Source organism: Callospermophilus lateralis, chromosome X (assembly GCF_048772815.1).
Source record: "Callospermophilus lateralis isolate mCalLat2 chromosome X, mCalLat2.hap1, whole genome shotgun sequence".
Lineage (NCBI taxonomy): Eukaryota > Metazoa > Chordata > Mammalia > Rodentia > Sciuridae > Callospermophilus > Callospermophilus lateralis.
In genome coordinates this window covers 61,842,938-61,866,872 of record NC_135325.1, presented here as the reverse complement: position 1 = coordinate 61,866,872, position 23,935 = coordinate 61,842,938, and the positions used below count along the sequence as shown (strand labels likewise).

Here is a 23,935-nt window from a genome sequence, read left to right as displayed (position 1 = left end):
AGAGGAATCAGATCACATTTGTATCTCAGCAGATTTTTCAAGCTAGACACTCAAAGCCAGGAGATCATGGAACAACATATACCAAGCTCTGAAAGAAAAGGGATGTCAACCATGAATCATATGTCCAGCAAAATTAAGCTTTAGATTTTATGATGAAATAAAAACCTTCCATGATAAACAAAAGTTAAAAAGAATTTACATCTAGAAAGCCTGCACTACAGAACATCCTCAGCAGAGTATTTCATGAAGAGGAAATGAAAATCAACAGAGGGAAACATTGCAATAAGGGAAATCTAATGAAAGGAGGAAACCAAGTCAAGTTATATACCAAAAATAAACAAAAGTGGCTGGAAATACAAATCATGTATCAATAAAACCCTGCATATATATGGCTTAAACTCATCAATAAAAAGACATAGACTAGCATATTGGATCAAAAAAAAATACCCAACAATATTCTGCCTTCAGGAGACTCATCTCAGAGGAAAAGACATCCACAGACTGCAGGTGAAAGGTTGGAAAAAAACATACCACTCACATGAATTGTGGAAGCAAAAAGGAGTTTCCATCCTCATATCAAATAAAAGAGACTTCAAGCTAAAGTTAATCAAAAGGGATAAAGAAGGGTACTACATACTGCCAAGGGAATCATGCATGAACAAGACATCACAGTTATAAATATAGATTCCCCCCCAAAATGGAGCATCTACATTCATCAAACAAACACTTCTCAATTTCAAGACTCAAATAGACCACAACACAATGTTTCTTGGTGACTTTAACACACTCTTTCACCACTGAACAGATCTTCCAAACAAAAGCTAAAGAAAGAAACTATAGAACACAGTAATACAATCAATAACTTAGATTTAACTGACATATATAGAATATTTCAGCCTTCAATGAGAGAATACACATTTTTCTCAGCAGCAAATGGAACCCTCTACAAAATAGACCATATATTATGCCACAAAGCAACTCTAAGCAAAAACAAAAAAGTAAAGATATTATCCTGCATTCTCTCAGATAATAATGGAATGAAATTAGAAATCAATGACAAAATACAAAATAAAAGCTACTCCAACAACTGGAGACTGAATGAACAATGAGTTGCAAAAGATATCAAGGAGGAGATTAAAAAATTCTTACAGGTGAATGAGAACACAGATACAACATATCGAAATGTCTGGGACACTATGATGGCAGTAATAAGAGGAAAGTTCATTGCCTTGAGTTCATTCTGTACAATAAGAAAAAGTCAACAAATAAATGACCTAACATTACATCTCAAATCTCTAAAAAAAGAGCAAACCAAAACCAAAATTAGTAGAAGACAAGAAATAATTAAAATCAGAGCTGAAATCAATGAAATTCATACAAAAGAAAAAGTTAAAAACTGACAAAACAAAAAGTTGGTTCTTTGAATAAATAAAGTTGACAAACTCTTAGGCATACTAATGAAGAGAAGGAGAGAGAAAACTCAAATTACTAACATATGTGATGAAAAAGAAAATATCACAACAGACACTACAGAAATAAGAAAATAATTAGAAATTATTTTGAAAAATTGTACTCCAATAAAATAGAAAATATTGAAGGCATCAAAAAATTTCTAGAGCCATAATGATTTGCCCAAATTGAATCGGGATCATACACACACTATTTAAACAGATCAATTTCAAGTGCTGAAATAGAAGATGCCATCAGAAGCCTACCAACAATGCTCAGGTCCCAATGAATACACAGATGAGTTCTATAAGACCTTTAACAAAGATCTAATGCCAATACTCTTCAAATTATTTTGTGAAATAGAAAAAAAGGAAGCACTTCCAAACTAATTCTATGAGGCCATTGTCACTCAGGCAAGGATTCATCAAAGAAAGAAAACTTCAGACCAATATCTCTAATGAACATAGATGCAAAAATTCTCAATACAATTCTGGCAAATCAAATACAAAAACATATCAAAAAGATAGTACTCCATAGTCAAGTGGGGTTCATTCCAGGAATGCAAGGCTGGTTCAACATATGGAAATCAACAAATGTAATTCATCACATCAGTAGACTTAAAGATAAGAACCATATAATCATCTTAATAGATGCAGAAAAAGCATTTGACAAAATACAGCATATCTTAATGTTCAAAACACTAGAAAAACTATGGATAACAGGAACATATCTCAACATTGTAAAAGCTATCTATGCTAAGCCCAAGGTCAACATCATTCTAAATGGAGAAAAATTAAAGTTATTTCCTCTAAAACCTGGAACAAGACAGGAATGCCTCTTTTACTACTCTATATAACATACTTCTTGAAACGCTGGCCAGAGCAATTAGACACACACAAAAAAATTTAAAGGGATATGGATAGGTAAAAAAGAACTGAAATTAGCACTATTTGCTGACAATATGGTTCTATACGTAGAAGACCCAAAAATTCCACCAGAAAACTTATAGAACTACTAAATGAATTCTTCAAAGTAGCAGGATACAAAATCAACACCCATAAATCAAAGGCATTTCTATATATAACTGAAAAATCCTCTGAAAGGGAAAGGTGAAAACTACCCCTATTTATAATAGCAACAAAAATAAAATAAAATACTTGGGAATCAACAAAAGAGGTGAAAGACCTCTACAATGAAAACTACAGAACACTAAAGAAAGAAAGTAAAGAAGACCTTATTAGATGGAAAGAACTACCTTGTTCTTGGATAGGCAGAATTAATATTGTCAAAATGACCATACTACCAAAAGCACTATACAAACATAATGCAATTCAAATCAAAACCCCACTGACATTCCTCATAGAAATAGAAAAGGCAGTCATGAAATTCATCTAGAAAAATTAGAGACTCAGAATAGCTGAAGCAATTCTTAGCAAGAAGAGTGAAACTGGTGGCATTACTATACCAGACCTTAAACTATACTACAGAGCAATAGAAAAAAAAGCATGGTATTTGCATCAAATGGTACAGAATAGAGGACACAGAGACTAACCCACATAATTACAGTTAGCTTATATTTGACAAAGGTGCCAAGAACATATATTGCAGAAAGGATAGCCTTTTCAACAAATGGTGCTGAGAAAACTGGAAATACACAACAAAATGAAACTAAACCCCTATCTATCACCATGCACAAAACTCAACTCAAAGAGGATCCAGAACCTAGGAATTAAACCAGAGACACTGCATCTAATAGAAGAAAAATTAGGCCCAAATAAATCTCCATCATGTTGGATTAGGCCCAACTTCCTAAATAAGACTCCTATAACACAAGAATTAATATTAAGAATCAATAAATAGGATGGATTCAAACTAAAAATCTTCTTCCCAGCAAAGAAACAATCAGTGAGGTGAATCAGGAACCTACTAATTGGTAACAAAAGTTTTACCACATGCATGTCAGATACAGCACTAATCTCTAGGGTGTATAAAAAAGTCAAAAATCTTAACACCAAAAAGAATAAATATTCCAATCAATAAATGGGCCAAGGAAATCAACACACAATTCTAGAATGAGATATACAATCAATCAACAAATATATAAAAAAAATGTTCATCATTTCTAGCAATTAAAGAAATGCAAATGAAAACTTCTCTAAGAATTCATCTCACTCCAGTCAGTATGGTACCTATTGAGAATACTAACAATAAGTGTTGGCGAGGATGTGGGGAAAAAGCACTCTCACACATTGCTGGTGGGACTGCAAATTGGTGCAGCCAACATGGAAAGCAGTATGGAGAATCCTTGGGAAACAGGGAATGGAACCACCATTTGACCCAGCTATTCCACTCCTTGGTCTATACCCAAAAGAATTAAAAACAGCATACTACAGGGACACAACCACATCAATGTTTATAGCAGCACAATTCACAATAGCTAAACTGTGGAACCAACCTAGATATCCTTCAATAGTTGAATGGATAAAGAAAATGTGGTATATATACACAATGGAATATTACTCAGTATTAAAAGAGAATAAAATCATGGCATTTGAGGGCAAATGGATGGAGCTGAAGAATATAATGCTAAGTGAAATTAGCTAGTCCCAAAAAACCAAATGCAGAATGATTTTTTTCTGATTTAAGAATGCTGATTCATAATATGCTGTGGGGGAGTTAAATAAACAATAGGTAGGGCAAAGTGGAAAAGGGGAGGGAGGGAAAGGCAGGTGCCAAAGCAGTAGTAATACAGTGGAATGTGATGGTCATCATTACCCTAGGTACATATGACAACACTAATGATGTGACTCTACTTTGTGTACAAACAGAGATATGAAAAATTGTGCTTTATATGTGTAATATGAATAGTAATGCATTCTGTTGTCATATATAACAAATTAAAATTATTTAAAAATGTAAATTAAAAGAATAAAATGGGAAAAAGCAAAAAAAAAAACTTATTCATACAGTTCTGGCAAATCACATACTAAAACATACTAAAAAGATCATGCACCATGATCAAGTGTAGTTCATCCCAGGGAAGCAAGGTGGGTTCAACATATGAAAACCAACAAACATTATTCATCACATCTAGATAAATGTTATAATATTATGATCTCAATGGATGCATAAAAATCATTTCACAAAATTCAGCACCCACTCAGTTAAAAACACTAGTAAAACTAGGCATAGTATAGCCATACCTCAACATTGTAAAAACTGTATATTCTAAACCCAAGGCCAATATAATTCTTAAATGGAGAAAAATTGAAAGCATTCCCTCTAAAAACAGGAACAAGATAAGGATGCATTGTTTCACAACTTCTATTTAACATTGTCCTTGAAACTTTAGCCACAGAAATTAAAAGGGTACACATAAGAAAAGAAAAACTCAAACTATTTCTTTTTGCCAATGACCCAATTCCATAAGTCCCAAAGAACTCTATCATAAAAATTCTTGAGCTCATAAATGAATTCAGCAAAGTACCAGGATATGAAATTATCATACAAAAATCAATTGTGTTCCTATACATCAATGATGAATCAACTGAAAGAGAAATTAGGCAAATACCCCCATTCACAATGGTATCAAAAAATTACATATTTGGGAATCAATCTAACAAAGTAGGTGAAAGATCTCTAACATGAAAACTACAGAACACTAAAGAAAGAAATTGAATTGATTTGGCTATTCTAGGACTCTTATTTTTTCCAAATGAATTTCATGATTGCATTTTCTATTTCTATAATGAATGGCATTGGGAGTTTAATTGGAATCACATTGGATCTGTATGGTGCTTTGGGCAGTATGGCCATTTTGACAATATTAATTTTGCCTATCCAAAAGCATGGGAGAATTTTTCATTTTATAAGGTCTTCTTCAATTTCTTTCTTTAGTGTTCTGTAGTTTTCATTGTAGAGGTTTTCACCTCTTTTTTAAAGTGGATTCTTAAGTATTTTATTGTGGTTTCCAGTTATTGTGAATGGGGTAGTTTTCCTAATTTATCTTTCAGAGGATTAATCACTGATGTATAGAAATGCATTTGATTTATGGGTATTTACTTTATATCCTGCTACTTTGGTGAATTCATTTATCAATTCTAGATGTTTTCTGGTGGACTTTTTTGAATGCTCTAAATATAGAATTATGTTTTCAGCAAATAATGATGGTTTGAGTTCTTCCTTTCATATTCATATCCCTTTAATTTCTTTCATCTGTCTAATTGCTCTGGCTAGAGTTATAAGGAGTATATTGAATAGAAGTGGTGAGAGAGGGCATCTCTGTCTTGTTCCAGTTTTTAGAGGGAATGCTTCCAATTTTTCTCTGTTTATAATGATGTTGGCCTTAAGTAAAAAGAGTGAAGCAGGAGGCATCACAATACCAAACATAAATCTACACTACAAAGCTATAGTAACAAAAACGGCATGTTATGGGCACCACAACAGACATGTAGACCAATGGTATAGAATAACAGTCAAAGAGACAAACCTACATAAAAACAGTTATCTCATAATAAACAAAGGAGCCAAAACATACATTGGAGAAAAGACAGCCTCTTCCTGAAATGGTATTGAAAGAACTGGAAATCCATATACAGCAAAATGAAACTAAACCCCTATCTCTCACCCCTCAGAAAACTCAACTCAAAGTGGACCAAGGACCTAGGAATTAAACTGGAGACCCTTCTCCAAATAAAGCAAAAAGCAGGCCCAAATCTTCATCATGTAAGAATAGGAATTGTCTTCTTTAACAAGACTCCCAAAGTGCAAGTAATAAAATCAAGAATTAACAAATGGGATGGAATCAAACTAAAAAGCTTCTTCACAGCAAAGGAAACAATCATGAACGTTAATACAGAACCTACAGAATGGGAGAAAATCTTTGCCACCTGCGCCTCAGATACAGCATTAATCTCCAGGATATATAAACAACTCAAAAAATTAACACCAAAATAATAAATAAATAAACCAATCAATAACTGAGCAAAGGAAATGAACAGGCACTTCAGAGAAGAAGACATACAATCCACCAACAAATACATGAAAAAATGTTCAATGTCTCTAGCAGTTAGAGAAATGAAAATTAACACTACACTGAGATTGCATCTCACTCTGTCAGAATGGCAAGAATTCAAGTAACAATAAATGCTGGGAAGGATGTGCAGAAAAACATATACTCATACATTGATGGTGGGTCTGCAAGTTGTGGCAACCACTCTAGAAAGCAGTATGGAGATTCCTTAAAAACTTAGAATGGAACAACCATTTGGCCCAGTTATCCCACTCCTTGGTCTATATCCAAAGGACTTAAAATCAGCATATTACAGTGATGTGGCCTTGTTAATGTTTATAACATTTCAATTCACAATAGCTAAGTTATGGAATGAACCTCAGTGCCCTGCAACAGATGAATGGATAATGAAAATATGGTATATATACACAATGGAATATTACTTGGCCATTAAAAAAGAAATTATGGAATATGCCAGTAAATGTTCAGAACTAGAGAATATCATGCTAAGTGAAATAAGCCAATCTCCAAGGTCTTATGTTTTCTCTGATATGTGGATGCTAAATCACAATAATGGGGCTAAGACTAGAAGTACTTTGGATTAGACAAAGAGGAATGAAGGGAAGGGAAGGAGAAAAGGAATAGGAATGATAGAATGAATCAAACATTACTTTTATGTACATATATGAATACACAATCAGTGTAATTCCACATCATATGCAATCAGAAAAAATGGGAAGTTATACTATATATATATATATGTATATATATATATATATATATACACATATATATATATAGAGAGAGAGAATGTCAAAATACATTCTATTGTAATATATAACTAATAAGAATAAATTAAAAAACCAAAATATTAAAAAGGGCAAGGAATGTGGCTCAATGGTAAAACAGCCCTAAGTTCAATCTCTCATGCCAAAAAAATAAACAATAAATAAATGTATAAATATGGTAGGTAACAGGTAGTGTTTTTAGATGAGGAAATTGAAAACTCACACACATTATAACTATTAATGAGTTATTTATTTGGTACGGAGAGCCTAAGGTCCTGCTATCTGGTAATATTTATTTCAATTGCTGAAACTGAGGTCTTCCAGAGCTATGTCAATACAAATTTGTGACTATGATACCTCAGTCTTTCCACTGTGCATGTAAACACCTGCCTACTAGCTATTTTTTAAGTAAAATTAATATTATTTGTCTCTCACCAGAATTATAGTTGTAGAACAGAGGATTGAAACTGTCCAATAAGAGAGAGCTACAACAGAAGAACTACAAAAAGATACAATTTTAAATAAAAATATACCTCTTTTTGAGATTGATTGGAGTCACGTCGAGAAAGACTCAGTTGCAAGCTCTTGTGTCGCCGTATGAGAATTTCCTTTACTTGTTCTGCTGCTCCCATTTCTCCTGGAAGGGTGTACCTGTTATATGCTGGAGCCTGGTCAAAATTCATAACACAGAGATTTCAGAATTAAAGTGCCAAAAATATGAAAAAAAAACCAATTAATTTCTACTTATACATAAATGAAATTGACATTAACCTCTAATGTATGAGAGAGATGTATTCAAGTTCTTAAAAGACAAAAGAAGGTATTGATTTCTTTTATTTTTTTATATATTTCTACTACACTAAGACATAAGGCATATTTCTCCAGCTAAAATCACTAAAATATCTCTGGTTTAAAAAGTTCATAAATATGTAACTGACAAAATCCCTACATTTTAAATATACTCATTTTATCATTTTATCATTACATCATACATTTAGAGATTTTGTGTAGTATTTTTGAAACTCTGTATACAACAAAATTTTGATGAATGGATTAGATTAAGGTTAAAAATTAATGATTATTTTATTATCTTTTCATAAAGAAAAAAATTAAAATGTGAACAACAAACTAATTAAAAATATTACTTCTAGATGGAAAGAAATAATAGGGTGGAAGGAAAAAGAGATGAGAGCTACAAGTTTCTAAATTATCTGATACTGTACTTCAACTGCAAAACCAAATCACTATTTTATATAATAAAAGAAAATATAAAGAAAAAAAAGACTTGAAAACAAACTGAGTTTAAGCAAAGATGAATTAACAGAGATCAATCACATCTAACCTCTCCTCTGAAACAACCAAAACATGGAAAAATATAGGAAACAATGGTTTGTAATATAATTAATCAAGAAATTAGCAAAGTGAAAATAGAAATATGGAAACAGAGAAGGTAAGCCCTACAATTACTCCATCTTATTGCCTTGGGAATTTTCCTGTGCTCTGATGAAGGAAATGAAAGCCAGCACTAAAATGGGTTATTTTACAATGATGATTAGGTCCATTCATTAAGAAAACATAAGAATATTTAATATGTTTTGTATGTAGAAAAAAAGCTTTAAAATATGTAAAGCAAACCCTGAAAGAACCATAAGTAATAATAAAAAATCTAAATAAATTCAGATTTTATAATGCTCTCCCTCCTCCTCCTCCTCCTCTTCCTCCTCCTCCTCCTTATCTCTCTCTCTCTCTCTCTCTCTCTCTCTCTCTCTCTCTCTCTCTCTCTCTTTCTCTCTCTCTCCCTCTCCATCTGATGCACTGGATAAGCAGAAAATCAACAATTGAGAAAATCTGAATTCCACTATTAGTTACTTTGACCTAATTGACATATGTAGGTCACTCCATCCAACAAAAACATAATACACTTTCCTTAATGAAGTACATAAGAACATTTACTAAGATACATCATATTTTAAGCCATTAAGAAAATTTCAATAAATTAAAAGTATCCAAGTATTCTCGGGTGGCAGTGAAATTAAATTCCAAATTCACAACATAAAAATTATATGACCAAATATTTGGAAATTGAATAGAACACACTAATAAATAAGTAATTCAGGAAATATATTTACAGAGAAATTTCTTGCATTAAGCACCTTTAACAGAATAGAAAAAATATCTAAAATGAATCAGTATAGATTCTATCATATGAAACTATGAATCAAGTGACCAACTGAAAATCGAAATACCAAAAAGGGAAAAGACCAGTGTGGAAGTTAATTAAGTTGAAAATAGAAAAATCAGAGAAAATCAATAAAACCAAAAACTTGCTCTGTGGGGTCATTAAAATTAATAAATCTTTATTCAAGTTTATCAAGGATAAGAGAATACATTACATCACTATAAATTATATAGAAATTATATATTATATATATTATATAATTATATAGTAACTAATAATAAGGGAACAGTGTGAACAACTTTGTGCTGAAAAAAAGAACAACTTACATAAAGCTGACAGGAAGTTCTAGCCAGTGTAATAAAGACAAAAAAAAAAAGTTTGAAATGCATGCAGAAGATAATAAAAACAAGTGTTAAAATTTTCTCAGTTGTTTGCAGAAGAAATCATCATCTATATAGAATATTTTATGTAATTAAAAATATTCTTTTTAAATAAATAAGTGATCTTAGCAAGATTATAAAATACAATATCAATATTTTTAAAAGTTTTTTTTCTATAACTTAGGAAAAAGTAATATGAGGGGCTGGGGTTATGGGTCAGTGGTAGAGCATTTGCCTAGCATTTGTGAGGCACTGGATTCAATTCTCAGTACTATATAAAGTAAAATTTAAAAAAACAAAATAAAGGTATTGTGTCCATCTACAACTAAAAAATATTAAAAACATTTTTAAAAAGAAATATAAAAATTAAAATTATATCATTTACAAAAGCATCAATATATTTAAAAATTGTACACTGAAAAAATCATTAGCAAAATAGAGAAGACATAAAAATAGACAGATATAATATATACTATATTCATGATTTAAGACTCTATTGTTGAGATATTAGTTCTCTCCAAATGATCTGTAGATTTAATGCAATAAAAATGAAAATTCCAACAGATTGAATGATGTCAGATAATATGCAACAAAGGCAGTTAAATGACATGCACCTCTAGAAAGACAGAAAAATCAAGAAAAACTATCCAATTTTACTTTGCAAGAATTCTTAAAATTAGTCGAAGGCTCATTGCCACCAAGCAAATTGTTAATTAAGAAAAGGGCAACTAAAAAATGATAACAAATCTTTGTGACATTTTTACTTGACCTTGTGCCATGCATCTTCACATCTCTGTACTGATATTAGAGATCAACTGACAATTTCATAGTGGAACTCAGTCTTATTCCATTTGGTGGTGTTATAAAATGCTAGAGACTGAGTTCTTTATATAAAAAGAAGGTTTATTTAATTCACAGTTCTTGAAGCCCAAGAACATGGTGCCAGTTTCCTGACTGTGTCAAAACACAGCAGAAAAGCATTAAGGGAATTATCCACACGCAGAAAAGCTTAAGTGTTTGGGGTTCTTCTAAGATTATAAAAACATAATCTTTGAAGAACTAATCCATTTCAGAAGACTAGTATTAATTACATTTTAGGACAGTTACCCTCACAATCTAATTATTTTCCACTAGGCCCTGCCTCTCAAAAATTTCACCACTTCTCAACAATAGCACATTGGGGACCAAACTTCAAACAAATGAAACTTTGAGGAACATATTCAAACCACATCCAAATAATATTAGAACCTACATCCTATTTCCAGAGGAAGCAGAAAAGACCTTAATCTCTAAAAATTATGTTTGCATATTCTAGCCTGTTTGGGGTTGTGCTAAGTACTGACAAAATGCAGTTGCTTTTGAATTGCCTAAATGAGAATTATACAGAGTCTAAAAGTGACTCTTCAGAGGTGATTCTCAAAATTATTGCAAGGCAAAAGAAAAAAAACTGTGTCAAAAATATGGTAGAGGGGCTGGGGTTGTGGCTCATTTGTAGAGCGCTTGCCTAGCATGTGTGAGGCCATGGGTTCAATTCTCAGCACAGCATATAAATAAATAAAATAAAGGTTCATCGAAAACTAATATATATGGTAGAGGCAAAAATTGAATGTATACATCAAAAGTGTAGGAGGGAGAAAAAACTGAGGAGATAGTTTTTGAAAGATTGAGTCATTCAAATAGCATATATTAGAGTATATAGAAAGCCACAGGCATTCACAGGGAAAGATGTATATTCAGAAAAAAACTTGTAAGAAAACACTAAGTGCTTACCTTTAGCTGATGTGTATACTTAGTGCCACAAGAAAGTGAAGGCTAAGGCATATTTACAAACAACCTGTGAAAACGTGGGGACAAGTGCATGTAGTACTGCATACATGGTATAAGTTAAGGATGCCTGAGTGTCAAACCACTCCCCTCTTGCTAGGCCTGTGAGCGGCAAACCGCTTACCCCATAGGCACATCCCAGGGTGTAAGACTACTTGTTGCAGTAACAGCACTTGCTCCATGGCCTATTCCTTGATTGGTTGCTGCAAGGACAGTTGGCAAGAAATTGTATTGGTGGCTTTCTATAATCTGTTTAGCTACTGCCTGAGTATATATAAATTAGTAACTACAACCTACTTCCAAATTGATCTCCAGAGTTCTTGATTAGCGACTCCGCAGCCACATTGTCCTCTACTCTGTTCCATGGACCTCCTCGCTGGATGAGAGATGGCCCATACAACTTAGCAGCAACATTTATATAGTGTTCCAACACAAGACCAATCCATAAACTGTGGTATTTTTCCCTCGTTTAAAATTTTTTCCTTCCTTTTTTCCTATTTATGGCATTCAGTGAAATCTCTGCCTATACACTAGCTAAGCACAGGCTAAATAAACAGAGACTTTAGAAACTACACATGACAAAGATACCACTTTCAGAGTTAATAAAAAGAAGGAGGAGGAGGAGGCAATGGCAACTATAACTTTACAACAGTAAAGTTCTGGAGAAGGAGAGGGAAGAATCTTATTTCTAGAATTACTGCATTATAATATTTGAAATGCCAGTTTAAAAAAAGTTATACAAATAAACAAAGAAGTGTAGGCCAATCACAAAATAAATTATCAGAAACTATTAGAGTGGAAGCATGTATGTTGGACTTAATAGGAGAAGAATTTACATCAACTGTTTCATATATAGTGAAAGAGAGAAAGGAAACTATGGACAAAGGAATGTTTGAAAATGGCAGAATTATTTAAAACTAGATAGTATTTTCAGAGTTTGAAATTATAAAAGGCAATAAAATAGAAATTCTGGACCTGAAAAACAAAGCTAAAATGGAAAAAAATATATTAAAAATGAAGGTTTTATTTTATACTAGGTTTGAGCAGGAAGAAAAATAAACAAAAGACTTTAAAAGAAGTCAGTTGAAATTTCAAACCCAAGGGGATAAATAAAAAGAGAATGAGGAATTACAGCAGATTTTAAGTCCTTTGGGTATAAACCATGGAGTGGATCGCAGAGTCAAATGGTGGTTCCATTCCCAGTTTTCTGAGGAATCTCCATACTGCTTCCCATAGTGGGGTTATTCAGGTTTTTTTGTTTGTTTGCTTGCTTTTTTTGGTTTGGTTTTGTTTTTGTTTTTGGTGTTAAGTTTTTTGAGTTCTTTATGTATCCTAGAGATTCATGCTTTATTGGAGGTACATGTGGTAAAGATTTTCTCCCAAACTGTAGGCTCTCTCCTCACATTATTGTTTCCTTTACTAAGAAGAAGCTTTTTAATCCACCCCATTTATTGACTCTTGATTTACTTCTTGTGCTTTAGGAGTCTTGTTAAGGAAGTCAGATACTAGGCTGACGTGATGAAAATTTGTGCCTATTTTTTCTTCTATTAGGATCAGGGTCTCTATTCTAGTGCCTAAGTCTTTGATCCACTTTGAGTTGATTTTTGTGCAGGGTGAGAGATAGAGGTTTAATTTCATTTTGCTACATATAAATTTCCAGTTTTGCCAGGACCACTTGTTGAATAGGCTATCTTTTCTCCAGTGAATGTTTTTGGCACCCTTGTCTAGTATGAGATAACCATATTTATGTGGGTTCGTCTCTGTGTCCTCTATTCCATATAATTAGTCTACACGTCTATTTTGGTGCCAATACTATATCATTTTTATTACTATAGCTCTGTAGTAGAGTTTAAGGTCTGGTATTGTTATGCCTCCTGCTTCACTTTTCTTACTAAGGATTGCTTTAGATATTCTGAGTATCTTATTTTTCCAAATAAATTTCATAATTGTGTTTTTTGTTTCTATGAAGAATACCATTGGGATTTTAATAGGAATTGCATTAAATCTGTATAGCACTTTTGGTACATGTCCAATATGATTCTGCAACATGTACACTCAGAAAAATGAGAAATTATATCCCATGTATGTATGATATATCAAAGTGCATAAATGCATTCTACTTGTCATGTATAACTAATTAAAACAAAAAAAAACTTTAAAAAAAGAATTATAGAAGAGCCTAAAATACCTGTAGGACAATATCAAACACACCAACATACATGTAATGTGAAAGGAGAAATTCAAAGACATTCACACTGAAATAGATTATAATCACATTGACAGAGACAGAAATGAAGTGTGAAAGTTAAAAGCCACAAGAGAGGTCTGACTCATCATGTCCAAGTAATCCTCAACTATTCATAGTACATAAGTTTTAAAATCAGCCTAGATACCTATCAGCAGAAAATGGATAAAGAAAATGTGGTATATATACAAAATGACATATTATTCAGCCATACAAAAGAATGAAATCATATTATTTGCAGAAAAAATTAATGGAACAAGAGCTTTCATGATAGGAAAACTAAGGAAGCTTCAGAAAGACAAGTATCATGTGTTTTCTTTCATATATGGATTCCAAAAAAATTTAAAAGACATGAAAATAGAAAGGGACTCTTAGTAAAGTTGAAAGGTATGGGGGTTAAAAGAGGGTATTAGGAAATTTGAATATGATTTAAGTACATTATATGCAAGTATGAAATTGTCACACTGAAACCTGTTATTTTATAAAATCAATATATTCTAATAATTATAATTAAAGTGTTCAATAGTCAGTTGATTTCTCATCAGAAAACATGGAGGCTAGACTCAATGCTGTGACATTTTTAAATTACTGAAATAAAATCATCAAGCAATAATTCTGCATTCATGTTTATAGTTTGGGCTGGGGTTGGGTTGTAGTTTAGTAGTACAGCACTTGCCTAGCACCTGTGAGGAACTGGATTCAATCCTAAGAACCACACAAAAAGAAAGAAAGAAAGAAAGAAAGAAAGAAAAGGTATAAAAAATGAAGAAAAACTTAAGAAATTCCCAGATAAGCAAAAAAATGAGGGAATACACTGATAATACTCCTGCTCCTTAAGAAAAGCTGAAGGTAACATTTAAGATTGAAATATAAAAATATTAGGCAGGAATTTGAAGCCACAGAAAAAATAAAGAATTCCAGTGAAGGTGAACTACATAGGCAAATACAAAAGCCAATATTCTTATACTTTTTTGTTTTATTTTTATTTTTATGTGGTGCTGAGGATCAAACCCAGTGCCTCACGCATGCTAGGCAAGCACTCTGCCACTGAGCTACAGCCCCAGCTCTATTCTTACACTTTTGATTTGCAACACCTCTTTGTTTCCTATATGACTTTAAAGAAAAATGCATAAGACAATCAGTATGAATTAATGTTAATATGTATCATACATTGTATTCAACTATTATTGAATATGTAATATGTGGCCATAAAAAAGGAGTTGAGATGTATAGGAACAAAGATTTTCTATGATATTTTAGCTAACTTAATTTTAGTTCAAACTAGGATGTTAAAAATGTAGATGCTAGTGGTAAACCTTATTAAATAACCAAGAAAATATATTTTAAAGTGTTTAAAGGAATAAGGGAATAAAATTGGTACCCTACAAAAGAAGCATAAAAGAAGGTGGTAGGGGAGAAAATGAAATAGGAAAAGGTATATAAAGACATATAAAAAAACAAATAGCACAATGGCCCTTTTTGAAAAAACTTTAATGCAAATGGATTAAGTACCACAATAAAAAATCACATAACCCAAATATATGCTCTCTAGTAGTGAATCACTTTGGATCCAAAACAAAGATGGTTTGAAAGCCAGTCACAGTGGCACATGCCTGTAATCCTAGTGGCTAAGGATGCTGAGGCAAGAGGATCATGAATTCAAAGCCAGCCTCAGCAACTTAGGGAGACCCTAAGCAACTCAGTGAGACCCTGTCTCTAAATAAAATACAAAATAGGGATGGGGATGTGGCTCAGTAGTAGAGTGCCTTGGAGTCCAATTCCCAGTCAAAAAAAAAAAAAAAGATGGCTTGAAAGTAAAAGAATGAAAGAGATAATTCCATTGAAATAGTCACTAAAATATAGCTGGAATAGCTATACTAATATGAAAACAAGATGGCATGCAAATGAAAACATATTGCCATTGTTAAAAATATCAAATAATATAGAAGATAAAAAATTATGAAGTTTTATGCACCAAACCAGGAAATCTCAAAATATATGAGACTAATTTTTACAGAACTGAAACGTGAAATAACAATAACCTTGCAATAATAGTTGAATACATTTGCATCCTGTTTTTAACAATGAATATAATATCTGGACTAAATGTCAATAATGAAATACAGGACTTGAGCATGGCTATGAACCAGTTAGACCTAATAGCCATATATATAATATTCTCTACAATTCCTATTTTTTGCATAAGGAATTTTTTTCTAAAATAGACTATATGTTACAAACTAAACATTAAAATAAATTTTAACAGATTGAAATTACACAAAATATCTTCCCTGACCATCATATAATGATATTAACAATAAAAGAAAGAAAACTGTAAAATTCATAAAAATATGAAGACTAAACAACTCACTCTAAAAAAACTGGGTCCAAATAAAAGCCCCCAAATAAATTAGAACTTAATTTGAGACAAAGGACAAAAAGACAAAATAAGCAAATTTATGGTATGCAGTGAAGAGTGGTCACAGAAAGAATTTGAATTGTAAGTGCCTACATTTAAAAACAAAAATGATCTCCAATCAACAACTTTGCACTATAATTAATTAGCAAAATAAGAGTGAACTAAACAGAACTACAAAAAGGATGAAAACAATGTAAATTAACATGGAGACAAATGAATTAGAAAATAGAAAAAAATAGATCCAATTTTTTAATGGGTAAACCTGAAAATTATTTAGCTAGAATGAATTATTAAAATATAGAAGATGTAATGAATTAACTTTAGAAATAAAAATGTGGAAAATACTAGTATCAATCTTTCTACAGGGGCTAGGGATATAGCTCAGTTGATAGAACACTTACCTTGCATGCATAAGGCCCTGGGTTTAATTCCCAGCACCACCAAGAAAAAACTGTGGATAATTTTACCAAATTGGACAATCTAATTGAACAATCTGAATAAAATATCAAAGTTCCTCAAAAGTAAATGGAGGAGGTTCAAGAAGATGGCAAAAGGTAGCTAGGCAGTGATTTAAATCTCCTCAAACCATAGAAAGGAGGCAGTGAAGGAAAAGCATAATTGAGAATTTGCTGACAAGACAAGTGCTCTAAGACTCAATATTATAAAATCTGAGACCTGGAGAGATTTAAAGATTGCTTACAAGAGTAGAAAATAAGTGCAGACTTCTCTAACTCTGAACCCATCCCAGGATAGAGGAAAGGTGGGAGGTCAACAGAGAAAGAGGGAGCAGGTAAACACTTAAGCTCACTCACTTAAAAACATTTGGAAAGGCATTAAAGCATGATATAAACAGCAGTGTCCCTGAAGCAGATGGGTTTAATACCAAATTGTAAATAGAAATATGGGCCAGGGTATGCAGCCATTTTGTGGAGTCCTCAGCTCACTAGTCATCCCTTAAATCAACCTGGCATCTTCCCTCTTTCAGACAGCTGCAAATTATACCAGAATGAAGACCCCTCCAGGGGAATCTCTCAAGAATCCAACTAGAGAAAAGTGCTAGCTACCAGTCGAAAATCAAAAATCTTTGAAATTCCCTTCCCCTCACTGCAAAAAATTGGAGTGGGGTGGAGCAGAACTGTGAAGGGGAATGAACCTATCCCAGCATTCCACTCAGCCTCTATGAAACACAGGCAGTGGCAGAATGCTGTGAGCTGCCTCTGCAGGACCCGGGCAGAGACATAGTTTCAAGGCAGCTTTGGCCTCAAGTAGATCTGTCAGGTCTGCACTGACTCCAACCACTGATATTTGGAGGAGGCACTGTGGGAAATTGTCAAAGCCCTAAGAAGCATAGAGGGACTGTCCCCTTTAATCACACCCACAGTCTGAGTGGGACCCATACTGGAGGGAAACTACCTGAATATGCAGTGACAGAGGTCCAGTTTCTGGATGGTGAAAGGAGCCACCAGAAGGCAGCTAGAAGTTACCTGAGTACCCCAGGAAGATTAAAGTGAAGGTTTCCAGATTGTTGCCATAGCAAAAGGGAGGTAGTTAAGATGGAAAGTTGCCTGGTTCAAGGCAATAGAGAGCTTTTGCTCCCAGGTTGACTCCTCACAGCTTAACCTGTGACCACAACTGATAAGTGAAACATCATTTTTGGACACTGTCTGAACCCTGCATCAGTCATAGGCAACAGAGGGAATCAATGCCCACTGTTCACAATTTGGGGGAGTAGAAAATAGAACCCAGGTGAACCACTTGAATTCTTTTACTACAGCAGCCCAAAGAGCAACATTGACTAGAGGTAGTATTTCTGCACTACAGAAAACCTGCAGAAAATCCAAAATCACCGGACTTGTACTTATAGACAACCCCCAGACTCTACACCACCACAATAAGAATCATGTAGAGGGAAGCAGTTACACAGTGACGCACAGGAACACCCCAGAGCCTACATTCTGAATTCCTACACACAATAGAAACAATCAAGACAAAACACTGAGTGCTCCAAACAGCCACAGGGCCCTGAGCTGATAAACAAGAACAGGCTGATGGGAGGTGCTTAGCAACTAGATGTCTCTTGTCCCCAGCAACTCTGGAGGATCCACAGCCAAAGAATAATCGACATATGCTAAATTTCCCAAACTCTAATGAAATTCAAGCAAAGATTTGACAAGAATTTTCTTCACCTTGGCATGGTTTACTATAAATAACTCTAATATCAACTTTTTGTCAGGTCTGTGGTGGTGACTTAGAACAAAGCAGCCTGTGCAGGAAAGAAACATCAATCAGGAGCCAATGGAAACACCTGTCAATCAGCAGGATCTCCTGACTAACACCTGTCAATCAGCAGGACCCCCTGGCCAATCCTGAAGTTCAGCCAGCTCCCCGGAACCAACTCCAGTGGGACAAGGGACTCTAAAAACACCTTTTCCTGTCCCCAGCCCTTCCCTTCATGCCTAAGCCCCATAAAATCCCAGTCCGATTGAGCTCCCACGGGGTTTCTCCTCAGACCCTTCTCTTGTCCACTCTGTTGGTCTGATCCAGTTCCACCCGGGAATGATGTCTCAAATAAAGCCTTGTTCAGTGACTTTTTAAAATCTGCCTCCTTTGGTCGCTGCCCGCCTTGCATGATCTTACACTTTTATCTTATATATCATTCTTTAACCTTTTTTGAAAGTTCTTATCCTAATACCCAACGTAACTTCCACCCATTTGAAAGTATTTCTTCTCATGGTTTAAGGCATTAATTGGAATCATTCTGTCTTTGTTTTCCTAGCTCTAGTTTATACTTGTCTTTTTACTCCACTATTCCCAGTTATTCATTATCGTCTGCTATCTCAAATACCTACCATCCACCTTTTTCTCCTTTCTACATTGATGCGTATTATTCTTTTCTTTCTTGACCAGTCTTTCTTCTCCCCCTTTAAACCCCCATTTAACATTATAGCCATTTTGATAAATTCAATAACTAATTTTTCAACCTATTCCAGAACTTTTCTACAAGTTTATACCTGGATTTGAGGAGCTGTGGAGAACAACATGAACTAGTTTTTGTTTTTCATTTTTCATAAATTTGAATAGTAAAAAGCTTGATTCTGAAATGATTATAATAAATAGTATTCAGTGGTATCTATCAATTATGCACAGATACTAGGGTCAGCAGAGGACACATATTTAGTTAAAGTATCAATATCTGGAAATTAGACCAACCCAGGGCTCTTAAAAGAAAGAAGCTCACGAAGTAGTCCAATAATTTACTCTACATGTGGTTGAATCACAAAATAATTATGCTGGATGAAAGAAACCAGGCATATACAATGTGATTTTATTTACATAAAATTCTAGGATATGCAAAAAATGTATAGTGAGAGAAGGCAGAACATCTAATTTCCTTTCATTAGTGTGGGTGAGGAAGAGAAGGAAGGATTCCAAAGGGGAACAAGGTAATATTTAGGATTAGTGGATGTTCATTATTCTAGTTAAGGAGCAGATAGATAAGGGTGGTGGGAATACAAGGTTCTTTAAGAGAACAATTTTATAAAATGGACTCATTATGCTGACCCCCATATGCTTTGTTTGTTCCAAGAAACAATTTACCCAAAACCCTGCCTGGCTTAAGTAAACAGGATATGTCACATTGCTCAGCAAACTACCTGTTAACTGCAGGAGAAATACAGGCCCATGATAAAGTTGATGGGAGGAAGCCAGGAGATTTTTGTGACCAGATCCTAAAAATCTGGGAGATAAGGATAGTTCCTCCTAACCATAAAATCGGTAAGAATTATGGTTAAGAATCCAATTAGAACCAGTTGGCAAGTGCCAAGGTGACATAGAGTTACCATAACAGTGGGTATTTGAAAGTCTGATGTCACCCTGCTGACCGCCAAAAGTCAAGAGGTGTACACTAGGCCAGGAGTCTAACACTGAACTAAATCCCCAACCCTACTCCATGTATGCATAATATGTCAAAAATATACTCTACTATCATATATATCTAAAAAGAACAAATACAAAAATTATAAAAAAATTCAAGATGTGGACTTGGACAAGACTCTCCAGAAACTTCTCTGGGATCCCAATAAAACTCAAATACACATAGGTGAATACGCAACCAATGTCATTCTGTATCATGTAAAACCAGAAAAAAGAAGTTTTACTCCACCTATGTATGTCAAAATATATTCTACTATCATATATAACTCAAAAGAACAAATAATTTTTAATGGAATGCAAGAGGGGCACTTTGTCCCTTTCCTTGCTGAGAGGATCCACTCTCTCCCTTGAGAGTATCTCCTTCTTCTTTTCCTCTCCCTTTAATAAACTCATGCCTGTTACTCTAAGCAACATGTCTGAAATCTTTCTGGACTTGATCGCAGGAATCAGGGTTTGAAGAGGTTGTCTTTGGGGTACCTCAGCTTCTTGGAAGGCCCCAGCTCCATAACATCCTGACTGTTGTTTGGGTATTCAAATATATGTATCCATATGTAAAACCTTATAAAATGGTATACTTTAATATGTGCAGTTTATTGTTTGTCATTTGTGCTTCAATAAAACTTTTAAAAATTAACCAAAAGAAGTAACCATAACTTAAGCATTTCCAAGAGGGAAAATACTTTAACTGACATGGAAATCATATTTTCATTTCATTTTCATTACATCTCTTCTAAGGACTCAGCAATTATATAAATATTAAATTTCATTCATTAGTCTAACTGAAATTAGCAATATTGGTCTGTTACATTAAATAGTGTGTGTGTATATATATATATATATACATACATATATACATATATATATAATGTATACTCATTTTACATTTTAGGAGAAGAGATGAAAATATACAATCAAAGTTAGAAGTACTGGAATATCTTATGTTAATTGAAAATACCTGTAAAATCTTAGGAATTTTCTTCTTCTCTGTATGTATAATTTCTTAGATTTAACTACTAAAACTTTCTAAAAGTAATGCTGAACTAGTCATAATGATGCTCAGGTGACAGTCTATAAATGTCATTGTCCACCAAAAGGATTGACAGCCTTGGGAAAAAAAAAGCTTGTTTAAAGTCTGAATCAGAAATATATCATATGATCCTTGGATACCTTATTATAATAAATAGCTAAAAAGCTATTGAAGACTTATTGGGTCATGTTAGAAACACATCGAGGCCAATTCTGACTAGCACTCACTGGCCAAAGATGAGGTTGTTTAAGCATCAATAATCTAAAAATTGAAATATATCAAATATACATCAAATGTAAAAATGCATCAAATATGAAATATCTATTAATTTATAAAGATGCTTAATGCTCTCAAGTCACTTTTGGAGGTTTCTAGTATACCAGCTCACTACTCTAAAATGCTTAAGAAAAGTGAAAAAATAAAGCCTGTATCCTAACTTTCCTATAAGAAAACAGGGTTATCAAATACTTGATGAACAGTACTTCTTCTTTATAGAAGAATTCTAGCTAATAAATGTAGAAGAAATGTTATAAATAGGAAGTTACCATTTTGCAACCTTTGATGAAATAAAGAATATGGGTGACAGTAATCAAATTTGATTAAGGAACTTTATAATGAGTGGATCAAACTGATAACTCTTGAACCCAATTTTCAAGTGATGATGATACCCAATTCTAGAGGAAATTATATTCCCTCTGATTAAATTCTAAGTAAACATCATTATCTATACTCTTAATAAATAATAAATAATTAAATTGGAATCTGTTTGAACATCTAAATCTATTGATTTAATAGAAATCAGAGATTAGAGAAACATGTTACGTTACACTGCAAGGGCTCATTCAGCCCAATGTAGAGATTGATACATCTACAGGACAAATTATCCACTTTCTTCAACAAATAATTGCTTATTAAAAATGTAAAGTGAATCTCTTAGATATTAAAGGAGATGAACTAGGACAACTGTGAAAACTTATTGAGTCTTGCTTCAAACAAAACAAATGCAAAGAAACAGTGAAACAATAAGGGAAAACTGAAAATAAACTATGTACTGATAATATTAATGAATTATTGTTAATATGGGTATGTGATGATGGTATTGTGGTTTTCATTTATCTGTTAGTATACTGTAATATTTCTGAGTAAATAATATGTCTAAAATTTGCTTTACATCTATTCCAGAAGAAACACTAATTTGGAGTGGGGAAATAAATAAACATGAAATACCAAATAGCTGATAATAATTTATCTGAGTGAAAAATATTCAAAGATTCATTTTATTTTCTGTTTATGTGTTCAAAAATAAAAATAATAAATTTTAATGATCTGCTGAGCTCATATTCTCATATATAATAGAAAACATTCTTGCCTAGTAGTTATTAAAGACTTATGAATGTATTTTAAATGTGAAAAAACAACTTGATTGAAAATTAATTTGAAAGTCATAATTAATTTGTAAGTCAAAATTAATTTGCAAGTCTCTGGATTCAGACTGTCAGGTATAAAATTTTGGTTTTCCTGCTTATTAACTGTACTTTAATGGAAATGATTATGGTATTAACTTCACAAAGGCAAAATAAAATATAGCTAAAATAATTATTATAAACTCTTAGCACAGCACATAGCACAAAAAAATGTCCAATAAAGGTTAATTATCTTTAGGCACCATTTTAAAAGACAAGAAAACTGTTCAATTCACTGTTTTTTTTTTCATTTGTAATTTTTTATTTGTTCTAATTAGTTATTCATGACAATAGAATGCATTTTGACGTATCATACATAAATGGAGTATAAACACATCAGTTGTTTAATCATATGCATACATAGGGTAATAATGTCCGCTTCATTCTACCATCCTTCTTACCTTCCTCCTCCCTCCTCTCTCTTCGCTCCCCTCTGCCTAACAAAAAGTAACTCTATTTGTAATATCATAGAACTCTGAACTGTGTATGATTAGCAGAAATCATCTGGTACCTTTAGATATTTGAAGCCCAAATCACCAAAAATAATTATCTATTCATCTGGGAACAGAAACTACAAAGAAGTCATAAAACCAAACCTATTTTCTCTCACCTCAATAATTTGTTTCTCTGTTTTTTCCATCCAGACCCTTCCTTTTTCTCCAAAACCATTATTTAAGTTGAAAAATTGATTAAACAAAGGAGAATAAAGGGAAGGGAAGGGAATACAAATAGGAAAGACAGCGGAATGAATATAACTTTTCTATGTACATATATGAATACACAACAATGAATCTCACCATCATGTACATTCACAGGGCTGGGATCCTAATTAGAATAAGAAGACACTTCTCAGAAGAAGATATACATTTGATCAACAAATATATTTTAAAAAAATGTTCAACATCTCTACTAATTAGAGAAACGCAAATCAAAACTACTCTAAGATTTCATCTCACTCCAGTCAGAATGGCAGCTATCAAGAATACAGACAAAAATAAATGATGGCAGGGATGTGGGGGAAAAGGCACACTCAAAAATTGCTGGGGGACTGCAAAGCAGTGTAACCAATCTGGAAAACCATATGGAGATTCCTTAGAAAACTTGGAATGGAACCACCATCTGACCCAGCTATCCCATTCCTCGGTCTATACCCAAACTACTTAAAATCAGCATAATATAATAATGCTACATCAATGTTTATAGCAGCTCAATTCACA

The 23,935-nt window shown here is 33.2% G+C and overlaps 1 protein-coding gene across 1 annotated transcript in view; it reads right to left on the bottom strand.

Annotated features, from left to right (window-relative positions):
* The window catches only part of LOC143638570 (sodium/hydrogen exchanger 2-like), a 90,763-nt gene that overhangs the window by 1,318 nt on the left and 65,510 nt on the right, over positions 1–23,935 (bottom strand). The window contains exons 10-11 of the mRNA XM_077106454.1: positions 13,820–13,886; positions 7,782–7,916 (exon numbers count right to left, since the gene is read on the bottom strand). Coding sequence (XP_076962569.1) covers positions 7,782–7,916; positions 13,820–13,886 — 202 coding nt within the window. The remainder of the gene's footprint in view (positions 1–7,781; positions 7,917–13,819; positions 13,887–23,935) is intronic.